At 41.7% G+C, this 11333-nt stretch overlaps 1 protein-coding gene across 2 annotated transcripts; it reads right to left on the bottom strand.

The window, feature by feature from the left end:
- Positions 1–434: 434 nt before the first annotated feature.
- On the bottom strand, positions 435–10542 carry LOC140347046 (complement C1q-like protein 2). 2 transcript variants are annotated; one of them, XM_072433368.1, is made up of 5 exons: positions 10302–10542; positions 10145–10207; positions 1370–1453; positions 937–1068; positions 435–867 (listed from the first exon to the last, which is right to left on the bottom strand). In XM_072433368.1, exons 1-5 carry the CDS (start codon positions 10534–10536, stop codon positions 584–586), a joined length of 798 nt encoding a protein of 265 aa, XP_072289469.1. In that variant the 5' UTR covers positions 10537–10542; the 3' UTR covers positions 435–583. The 2 variants fall into 2 exon arrangements, with proteins under 2 accessions (XP_072289469.1, XP_072289470.1); XM_072433369.1 differs by lacking the exon at positions 1370–1453.
- Positions 10543–11333: the final 791 nt, after the last annotated feature.

Here is an 11333-nt window from a genome sequence, read left to right as displayed (position 1 = left end):
CCCCCGCGCTCATGCCACTCCCCCGCGCACATGCCACTCCCCCGCGCACATGCCACTCCCCCGCGCACATGCCACTCCCCCGCGCACATGCCACTCCCCCGTGTGGACCGATACAACACACACGTGCTTTTGTTTATTAGCGCGACGGATCACATCGAATCTCTCGTCTCCCGTAGATTTCCGTCTCTTCTGAGCTCAAACTGTCTTTCTCCGTCCTAATTTTGTCCTGTACACTGAGGGAACTATATTATGATAGATCAATGCACTTAGACACGCGGAAACGTGCTGCTTTCATGAGGACGAGCCACACGAGGCTGCAGGTGAGCGGTAGGTGCGTTTTATGATTGATACGTGGCAGGACAAATGGACAGTCCACGCCACGAGGAAATAAGACTCAGATTTGGGCCAAAAAAATGGTCCATTCAACCTTTAATATGAAAAAGTATAAGAGGTATGATACATGATGTGGGTTCGATGTTTAAAGTGCAGGGGGTCTGCAGAAAATGTTTTACCTCAAAAGAAACACAGTCAAATACAATGTACATGTTACTGTAAAAATTAACGATAAAAAAATAAGCTTTTCTCACATTGTAAACAGCAGGTGACCACTGAATGTGCTGTGGTGATTTCCATCATCAAACATGACTGAATTCTCCCTCAGACGCACAAGCACAATGTCTCCAGCCTCCAGGAGCAGTGTGGCCCCGTTAGAGGATTTGCTGAATCCATTTGTCTGATGTTCATAAGCAACGCAAATATTCCCTCCATTCTTCACCAAGTAAGCCCCTGCATGATGTGTGGAATGTCCATATCCACCATTGTGGAGCTCAAAGTGGTAGGCCCCTCTCACCGGTGCAGTGAAAAAGCCTGTAGGACATTTAGACATTTAGTGTTGGTAAATGTCACATATCTCAGTGTAACGTGTGAGTGCTTCACCTGAGTCTGGGTTGTAGGCATTTCCAATGTTTGTGATCACAAATCTGAAGGTTAAAGGAACCTGAGTGTTAAAGGGTCCAGTGTTTCCAGAGCCTGAAGCCAATAAAGATGCAGAGAAAGCCACTTGTCCAACTGAAAAATATATAATAAACATAAAGTCTGAACGTTAACTGTCTGTAACCAAAGGATATAGCAGTATAAATGTGGTTAATAGCAGTAGTTTGGAGCTAAACCATGGTGTTATGCATGTCTTCAACAAACTCTTAGTTTCAGCACTCAAAACGCAGCCAGGGCCAATCATCTTATTTTAAAAGTTTAACCCTGAAACCTTGAAGGGAATATGTTGTTGAAGCTGTAGTATTTTGGCCTCTTTCATGTATTAACACTTCTGGAAACTGAGACAGAAGTTTCAATACCAATGATCAAGTCTCACCTTGTCTGTCTCTCCTCAGGCACGCCACATGGTTTTCAGTCACGTTTGTCCGAGTCTTTATGCTGTTAAGTTCTGCGGCTTGGCCTGAAATGGAGAAAAATAAGATCAATTGTACTGATATTGCAAATAAAGCTTCGTCATATCTGTCTCCCTAACTTTTCCTTCAAAATAGACTTGAGAAAAAAGTGGGCGTAGAGACAAATCACTGTGTTTTAGACTCTCCACAAGTGCTGATGCAGGAGATAAACTGAACATATTTGCATATACATAACTTTTATACATGTTTGTATGGAAATACATATCCTGCTTCAGAAGAGTGCACACGCTTTTTTGCTCGCTCCGCTTGCTATCGCTGCTTTCCTTATTTATTTTGCTTTTTATCAGTTTTTGTCTTCCAAACATTTTTGCTTTAGACTTTTTCAAGTAAACCAAGGATTTTAAGAACATTTTTCCAGTGTTAACGACATATCTGACGCCAGCGACATGTCCGGGAGAAGAAGTGAGAAAGACTGTGAACGCTGTCGGAAATATCAACAAGAAATTAATGAGCTGAAAACACGGATATTTGTTTTGGAATCTGAAAAAGTTCTTCACGATACCATTCCTGTGTCAACCGACGGTAAGAAGAGCACACTTTTTACAAGAAAAACTGCTACTTTCAACCTAAACCGCAGTGACTCTGTGTCGTTTCCAAAACTGTCTAAAAACCAGAAAGACCAGGCTGTTTCTTGGAACAAACTTGGAGCAAAGCCTAAACGATACAAAGATAAGGTGAAGTCACCTAAAATACAGCTCACCAACAGATTTTTACCACTTTCAGAGATGGAATTAAATGAAAAAAGGAAAGATGACGTGGCCAGCGAGGAGGATCTGTGCCAGGAGCCAAGGTCACGCAAGGAATATCTTATCTTATCTTACCTTATTGTTTTGGTTGGGGACGGCGCGATAAGTCACGTGACGCATGAAAAGATAAACACACATTCTTTTCCAAGCGCCACTGTTTCTGAGATAACGTCACTCCTTCCAAATATTATGGCTAAGCATGGAGGAGCTAAACAGCTGATTGTGCATATGGGTGCAGTGGACATGCGGCGGGAACAGACTGAAGTTTTGAAAAAAGACTTCTTGAAGTTATTCGACTTGCTTGATAAAATGGAAATCAAAACATTCATAAGTGGACCTCTTCCAAACATCGACAGGAGGATAAACAAGTTTAGCCGGCTTCTTCAGCTGAACACATGGCTGTCCAAAGAGTGTTCCCCGAGAGGACTACACTACATTGAGAACTTCTATCTATTCTGGAAACGAGAGGACCTGTTTAAGAGAAATGGCCCCCACCTATGCAGAGGTGGAGTGAGGGTGCTGACAGAGAACCTGCTCCACGCTCTGAGGCATTGGACTGGGCCTGGACAGGGTCCTGAGCAGATAGTTAGACAAGAGAGGAATGAGAGAAGAATTCCTGCTCCATCAGCCAGAGACCGAGCCAATGTTTCAACATCAAAAGCACCACAACCTCAGCCTCCACCAAAGGATTCATCAGCAGCTGCTCCACCACCACCAGCAAAGGATTCAGCTCCAGCTGCTCCACATTCACCTCCACCGCCTCCAGCAAAGGAACAATCTTCAAAGGCCTTGGACCCATCTGTGACAAGCCCAACAACATCCCTGTCATCGCCCCTGCCTTCACACCAGCCCTGGGTTCCCCCTGCAACATCTACTCCCACTAAAGATTCATCATTCTCCTTCTCATCTCCACCCTCACCCATGGGCCTTCCCAGCCATTTTGAAAGTCTGATCAAATCAGGCATTAAGATGGCTCCACTCACGCCCAATATAGCAAGGGCTATGTCAATACTTATCAACTCTTCCCTGCACAAGCCGACTACACCAACAAAAGCCCCACCACCCATCCCCCCTCGCCTCTCACCTGGTCCCAAACTCTCCTCGGCTACAAAAGCCCCACCACCCATCCAACCTCGCCTTTCACCTGGTATCTCCCATAGCTAGGATGCACTGGGTCTCAGCGTTGCCGGGACTTATTGTCATATTAGAAATCAAACCAACCCGGGGCCCTATGTAAAAAGAGCCCCCCATAGTGCTATTTCTGTAGTCACATCATCACACAGATGGAAAAACAAAATGCGAGTCAGGCCCAATCTGAGAAATGTGATTCATATTCCCTGTGAAAAGATAAAGCCCAGTCTCACTGAAACTAGTCTGAAACTTGCTGTGCTAAATGTCAGATCCTTATGTAACAAATCTCTCTTAATTAATAATTTTATTTCTTCTTATAATCTTAATTTTATGTTTTTAACTGAAACATGGCTTGACAAAAACACAGGAAATGTAGTTCTGATAGAATCTGCTCCACCCAACTTTAAGTTTGAATCTGAAACACGAGAAAACAAAAAAGGGGGTGGAGTCTGTGCTGTCTTTAGAGATGAAATAATTACCCGCAGGTTGTCTTTTGGGGTGTTTTCATCATTTGAGTATGTATCCTTTAAAATGGAGCTAAAACGGTCTCCATCCATTCTCTTCATTGTTTTATACAAGCCTCCCCAGCACTGCCAAAGTTTTATTGATGATTTTACTGAGATGCTTTCAGTCATATGCACAGACTTTGATGGTTTGGTCATTACAGGTAATTTCAATGTGCATGTCGATAATATTTGTGACAGAAACGCTAAAGAGCTTGATGCTGTCCTTGAAACCTTCAGTCTTACTCAGCATGTGAGAGGCCCCAACCACAGCAAAGGACACACTCTAGATCTCATAATTACAAAGGGGGTAAATATTTCAAATGTTAATGTGATCGATGTTGCTCTGTCTGATCATTTCTGTGTCTTCTTTGACCTGTCTGTTTCTCCCAAACCACCGGTTGGTCCTGCAGTTGTTCAGAGGAGACATAAGTGATGGCACAGGTGCACTGTTTATGGAAATGATAAACTTTGAAAATGTCTCATGTTCTAATGTAAATGATTTGTTGAACTCTGTTACATCTAGTGTTTTGAATGTTCTGGACACCATCGCCCCTATAAAGGCTAAAATGGTTAAAAATAAGCAGAAGGCGCCGTGGAGAAATGATGATTCGGTCAGGGCACAGAAAAGGGAGTGCCGCAGGGCCGAACGGAAATGGCGCAAGTCAAAGCTCCAGGTTCAAAAAGAGATTTACAAAGAGAAGCTGAACATGTACAACCTAATCTTATGTAGAACTAGGGAAAGATATTTTTCTGAAATAATTGGAAGCTGCAGTAACAACTCGCGCGTCCTGTTTGCCACAGTAAACAGATTAACAAACCCTCCAGCTCAGCTGCCGTTAGAACTCATTTCCACATCCAAGTGTAATGAGTTTGCATTATTCTTTAATGACAAAGTTCAGGGCATTAAAAATGCTATAAATCCCACAATGCAAAAAAATACCCTAAAACCACCAAGACACTTAGAGCTCACTCACTTTGCACCAGTAACTGACAAAACTGTCCATGAGATCATCACCAGTCTGAGTTCATCTACAGCTGCCTCGATGTGTGAGCCTCCAGATTTCTAAAGTCTGTGCTGAACAGTTTGTTAGCACCATTCACTCACATAGTTAACATGTCGCTTCAATCTGGAACATTCCCAATGTCTTTGAAAACTGCGGTCATAAAGCCTCTCCTAAAGAAGAGCAGTCTTGATGCCGCAGTACTGAGTCATTACCGGCCCATCTCTAATCTGCCATTTTGGGGCAAAGTCCTTGAAAAGGTTGCTTACCAACAGCTCACAGATTTCCTCTTAATAAACAACTCATTTGATGTTTTTCAGTCAGGTTTTAGACCTCATCACACTGAGACTGCTCTTGTCAAGGTGGCAAATGACATCCTCCTGAACACTGACACGGGCAAAGCCTCAGTCTTAATTCTGTTAGATCTGAGTGCTGCTTTTGACACTGTCGATCATGGGATCCTCTTACAGAGACCAGAGGACTGGGTGGGCATCACTGGCCCCGCCTTAAACTGGTTAAGGTCCTATCTGGAAGACAGGAAGTACTTTGTTGAAATTGGTAGCTGTGTCTCAGACCACATGACCCTGACCTGTGGAGTGCCCCAAGGGTCAGTCCTGGGTCCCCTTCTATTCAACCTCTACATGCTGCCGTTAGGTCAGTTGATACGCAGTGAAAATGTATCCTATCACAATGATGCAGACGACACTCAGATCTATGTTTCACTATCGGCAGGTGAATATGGACCAGTGGATTCACTCTGTCACTGCATCCAACAGATCAGTGTGTGGAGGCAAAACAACTTTCTCCAGCTGAACTCAGACAAGACTGAAATAATCGTTTTTGGCCCACAGAAACAAAGAGAAAGTGTTAGCGGTCACCTCCAGAGTCTCGCTCTAAAACCCACAAACCAAATTAGAAATCTGGGGGTAATAATGGACTCAGACTTGAACTTTAATTGCCACGTCAAATCAATAACATCAGCAGCTTTTTACCATCTAAAAAACATTGCCAAAATCAAAAATATAGTGTCAAAACCAGATTTAGAGAGACTTATCCATGCGTTTGTCTCCAGTAGATTAGACTGTAACGGCCGCTCACTGGTCTCTCCAAACGAGCTGTAAAACAGCTACAGTACATCCAGAACGCTGCTGCTCGGGTCCTGACTAGAACCAGGAAGTACCATCACATTAGTCCTGTTCTCAGGTCTCTACACTGCCCCCTGTGGCTCAGAGAATAGACTTTAAAGCAGCTCTGCTTGTGTACAAGTCTCTCCATGGCCTAGCACCAAAGTACATCTTGGATATGTTAGTGCCATATGAACCATCTCGGACTCTGAGGACCTCAAGGCAAGGCAAGGCAAGTTTATTTGTAGAGCACATTTCATACACAAGGCAATTCAAAGTGCTTCACACAGCAGGAAAAATGCATTCAAATCACAAAGAAATTACAGAAATACAATAAAATTAACTAAATTAAAAATTATCAATCCAACTGATTTTCTAAACTAATAAAATCACAAACAAAAGAGAAGAGTGCAACGATAAAAATTAACTACAATAAAATTAACTAAATTAAAAATTATCAATCCAACTGATTTTCTAAACTAATAAAATCACAAACAAAAGAGAAGAGTGCAAAGAAAAAATCCTTTCAGTCATATGCGCAGCTAAACAAAACTGTGTTTAGCTTAGATTTGAACATTGTCAGAGTAGAACCTGTCTCACATCTTCAGGAAGACTGTTCCAGATTTTAGCTGCATAAAACTGAAACGCAGATTCCCCATGTTTTGTCCTGACTCTGGGCACCAGCAGGAGGCCGGTCCCTGAGGTCCTCAGAGTCCGAGATGGTTCATATGGCACTAACATATCCAAGATGTACTTTGGTGCTAGGCCATGGAGAGACTTGTACACAAGCAGAGCTGCTTTAAAGTCTATTCTCTGAGCCACAGGGAGCCAGTGTAGAGACCTGAGAACAGGACTAATGTGATCATACTTCCTGGTTCTAGTCAGGACCCGAGCAGCAGCGTTCTGGATGTACTGCAGCTGTTTTACAGCTCGTTTGGAGAGACCAGTGAGCAGGCCGTTACAGTAGTCTAATCTACTGGAGACAAACGCGTGGATAAGTCTCTCTAAATCTGGTTTTGACACTATATTTTTGATTTTGGCAATGTTTTTTAGATGGTAAAAAGCTGCTGATGTTATTGATTTGACGTGGCTATTAAAGTTCAAGTCTGAGTCCATTATTACCCCCAGATTTCTAATTTGGTTTGTAGGTTTTAGAGCGAGACTCTGGAGGTGACCGCTAACACTTTCTCTTTGTTTCTGTGGGCCAAAAACGATTATTTCAGTCTTGTCTGAGTTCAGCTGGAGAAAGTTGTTTTGCATCCACAAACTGATCTGTTGGATGCAGTGACAGAGTGAATCTACTGGTCCATATTCACCTGCCGATAGTGAAACATAGATCTGAGTGTCGTCTGCATAATTGTGATAGGACACATTTTCACTGCGTATCAACTGACCTAACGGCAGCATGTAGAGGTTGAAAAGAGGGGGACCCAGGACTGACCCTTGGGGCACTCCACAGGTCAGGGTCATGTGGTCTGAGACACAGCTACCAATTTCAACAAAGTACTTCCTGTCTTCCAGATAGGACCTTAACCAGTTTAGGGCAGTGCCAGTGATGCCCACCCAGTCCTCTAGTCTCTGTAAGAGGATCCCATGATGAACAGTGTCAAAAGCAGCACTCAGATCTAACAGAATTAAGACTGAGGCTTTGCCCGTGTCAGTGTTCAGGCGGATGTCATTTGTCACCTTGACAAGAGCAGTCTCAGTGCTGTGATGAGGTCTAAAACCTGACTGAAAAACATCAAATGAGTTGTTTATTAAGAGGAAATCTGTGACTGTTGTAAACAATATTTTCAAGGACTTTGCCCCAAAATGGCAGATTAGAGATGGGCCGGTAATGTCTCAGTACTGCGGCATCAAGACTGCTCTTCTTTAGGAGAGGCTTTATGACCGCAGTTTTCAAAGACATTGGGAATGTTCCAGATTGAAGCGACATGTTAACTATGTGAGTGAATGGTGCTAACAAACTGTTCAGCACAGACTTTAGAAATCTGGTGGGTAACACATCGAGGCAGCATGTAGATGAACTCAGACTGGTGATGATCTCATGGACAGTTTTGTCAGTTACTGGTGCAAAGTGAGTTAGCTCTAAGTGTCTTGGTGGTTTTAGGGTAATTTTTTGCATTGTGGGATTTATAGCATTTTTAATGCCCTGAACTTTGTCATTAAAGAATAATGCAAACTCATTACACTTGGATGTGGAAATGAGTTCTAACGGCAGCTGAGCTGGAGGGTTTGTTAATCTGTTTACTGTGGCAAACAGGACACGCGAGTTGTTACTGCAGCTTCCAATTATTTCAGAAAAATATCTTTCCCTAGTTCTACATAAGATTAGGTTGTACATGTTCAGCTTTTCTTTGTAAATCTCTTTTTGAACCTGGAGCTTTGACTTGCGCCATTTCCGTTCGGCCCTGCGGCACTCCCTTTTCTGTGCCCTGACCCAATCATCATTTCTCCACGGCGCCTTCTGCTTATTTTTAACCATTTTAGCCTTTATAGGGGCAATGGTGTCCAGAACATTCAAAACACTAGATGTAACAGAGTTCAACAAATCATTTACATTAGAACATGAGACATTTTCAAAGTTTATCATTTCCATAAACAGTGCACCTGTGCCATCACTTATGTGTCTCCTCTGAACAACTGCAGGACCAACCGGAGGTTTGGGAGAAACAGACAGGTCAAAGAAGACACAGAAATGATCAGACAGAGCAACATCGATCACATTAACATTTGAAATATTTACCCCCTTTGTAATTATGAGATCTAGAGTGTGTCCTTTGCTGTGGGTGGGGCCTCTCACATGCTGAGTAAGACTGAAGGTTTCAAGGACAGCATCAAGCTCTTTAGCGTTTCTGTCACAAATATTATCAACATGCACATTGAAATTACCTGTAATGACCAAACCATCAAAGTCTGTGCATATGACTGAAAGCATCTCAGTAAAATCATCAATAAAACTTTGGCAGTGCTGGGGAGGCTTGTATAAAACAATGAAGAGAATGGATGGAGACCGTTTTAGCTCCATTTTAAAGGATACATACTCAAATGATGAAAACACCCCAAAAGACAACCTGCGGGTAATTATTTCATCTCTAAAGACAGCACAGACTCCACCCCCTTTTTTGTTTTCTCGTGTTTCAGATTCAAACTTAAAGTTGGGTGGAGCAGATTCTATCAGAACTACATTTCCTGTGTTTTTGTCAAGCCATGTTTCAGTTAAAAACATAAAATCAAGATTATAAGAAGAAATACAATTATTAATTAAGAGAGATTTGTTACATAAGGATCTGACATTTAGCACAGCAAGTTTCAGACTAGTTTTAGTGAGACTGGGCTTTATCTTTTCACAGGGAATATGAATCACATTTCACCTCAGGGACCGGCCTCCTGCTGGTGCCCAGAGTCAGGACAAAACATGGGGAATCTGCGTTTCAGTTTTATTCAGCTAAAATCTGGAACAGTCTTCCTGAAGATGTGAGACAGGTTCTACTCTGACAATGTTCAAATCTAAGCTAAAAACAGTTTTGTTTAGCTGCGCATATGACTGAAAGGATTTTTTCTTTGCACTCTTCTCTTTTGTTTGTGATTTTATTAGTTTAGAAAATCAGTTGGATTGATAATTTTTAATTTAGTTATATTTATTGTATTTCTGTTTCTGTAATTTCTTTGTGATTTGAATGCATTTTTTCCTGCTGTGTGAAGCACTTTGAATTGCCTTGTGTATGAAATGTGCTCTACAAATAAACTTGCCTTGCCTTGCCTTGCCTATGGAGTAAAAATCCAGCACAAAACAGCGCCTCCATTTTCAGCCTTGAAGTAAATAATTAAGTAATTTTACATCAATATAGAAATGTAAAATGTCCAAAATATAAGGAGTCTGAAGCTGTGTTGAAGACAAAAATAGAATAGTTCTCAGAATATTTCTCTAATTTGAATGATTGTAGAAGTTTGGACATAGATTGTGACCATTCTAAAATAAAGCTCTTCAGGTTTGGTCCAATCTTATGTTTGCTCAAATGAGAATAGTCCCAATACTAGTTTTGGTATCAATTAGTATCATTCCATTCCAATCAAATCTAAAATAAAAATGTCAATTTCCACCATAAATAAAAAATCACTTTGTTTCAGCATCAATGTGTTAATTTTTACATTGACTTGTTACTGTACCTTGTTGCCGTGAGTCCACATCGTTGGTCTTCATCTCCAGCGCTCCCAGTTTGGCTGCTTGTTCTAAGACATCGTGGATAATGTGGACAAGCAATGTGTAAATAAATGACTCAATACAACAGAAGTATTTCAAATGCAAAGAAGTGCTGAGCCTGACCTTGGTTCAGCGCGTGCAGCTGCTCGATCCTGACCCTGTGTTCAGCCAGAGCGGCGCTCATGTCTCGCAGCACAGCGTGGAGGTCTGATGGACAGGGCTGAGGCTGCTCCGGGACATTCACACTCTCAGGACCCACTTGTCTTTGGTCACTGATCTCATTGTCCTGAAGTTCAGCTCCTGACAGAGAGGAGAGCAGTAGCAGCAGCAGAACATGCAACACACTCACTCTTTCCATTGTGTCTAGAACTGTGAGAACAACAAACGCTCTCACACTTATATACAGAATTATGTTCATGAGTCATTTTAGACCACAGTTTTATCTCTCACGTGGCCATAAGTTTAGATAAGATTAACTAGAAATTCATAAAACACAGTCCAGATCTTCTGCAATGAAAACGTTGTGTCATCAATATTTCGTTTCATGTTGAATTTTGATAATTAGGCCGACACATGTTTTCTTATTTCTTAGTAGTTTTAGGTCTGTTAATATCATGATGCATGTCATAAATAGTGCTCTTTTGTGGATGCTCAAAAGCACTAAAGGTTTTTGCCAGACACACAAATATAAACTCTAAAGGAAATATGCATTAAGTGCTCAAATATCAGAACTGTTCCAATCGTTATTGTCAGTTAAAGTGAAGAGTAAAGAGGAACGCTTCTGGGACCTCCAAGCAGGGATGAAAGTCTTAAAAATTGTATAAAAAGGTGCTCTTTGGTGAAGGTCAATAAAATAACAACAACAAGAAACTCTGACTGTTTAAAGACATGCCATAACTAATGTGCTGCCCCCAGTGGTAAAAGATTTCCGTTTTGAGTTCATGTGTTTTGGTCTGCTCAGAGCTTCCGTAGTTTCTTCATTGACTTTTCTACAGTCACATGCTTTATTGTTTGAGCCTCTAAACTGTCATTTGGCCCTTTGAAATATCTGTCTGTAAGTATTGTACTGTTAGGAGTAGACTTATTGGCTGTATATCATCTGAAAGTTGTGAATATTGGTGAAATTTGCGATAAAATACATGACGCGATTAGCAT

The sequence above is a fragment of the Eucyclogobius newberryi genome, unplaced genomic scaffold (genome assembly GCF_026437365.1).
Source record: "Eucyclogobius newberryi isolate DKJ021-1_F unplaced genomic scaffold, fEucNew1.0.hap1 SCAF_6, whole genome shotgun sequence".
Taxonomy (NCBI): Eukaryota; Metazoa; Chordata; class Actinopteri; order Gobiiformes; family Gobiidae; genus Eucyclogobius; species Eucyclogobius newberryi.
Note: the sequence above shows the minus strand (reverse complement) of the source record. Positions and strands in the feature narration are given on the sequence as shown.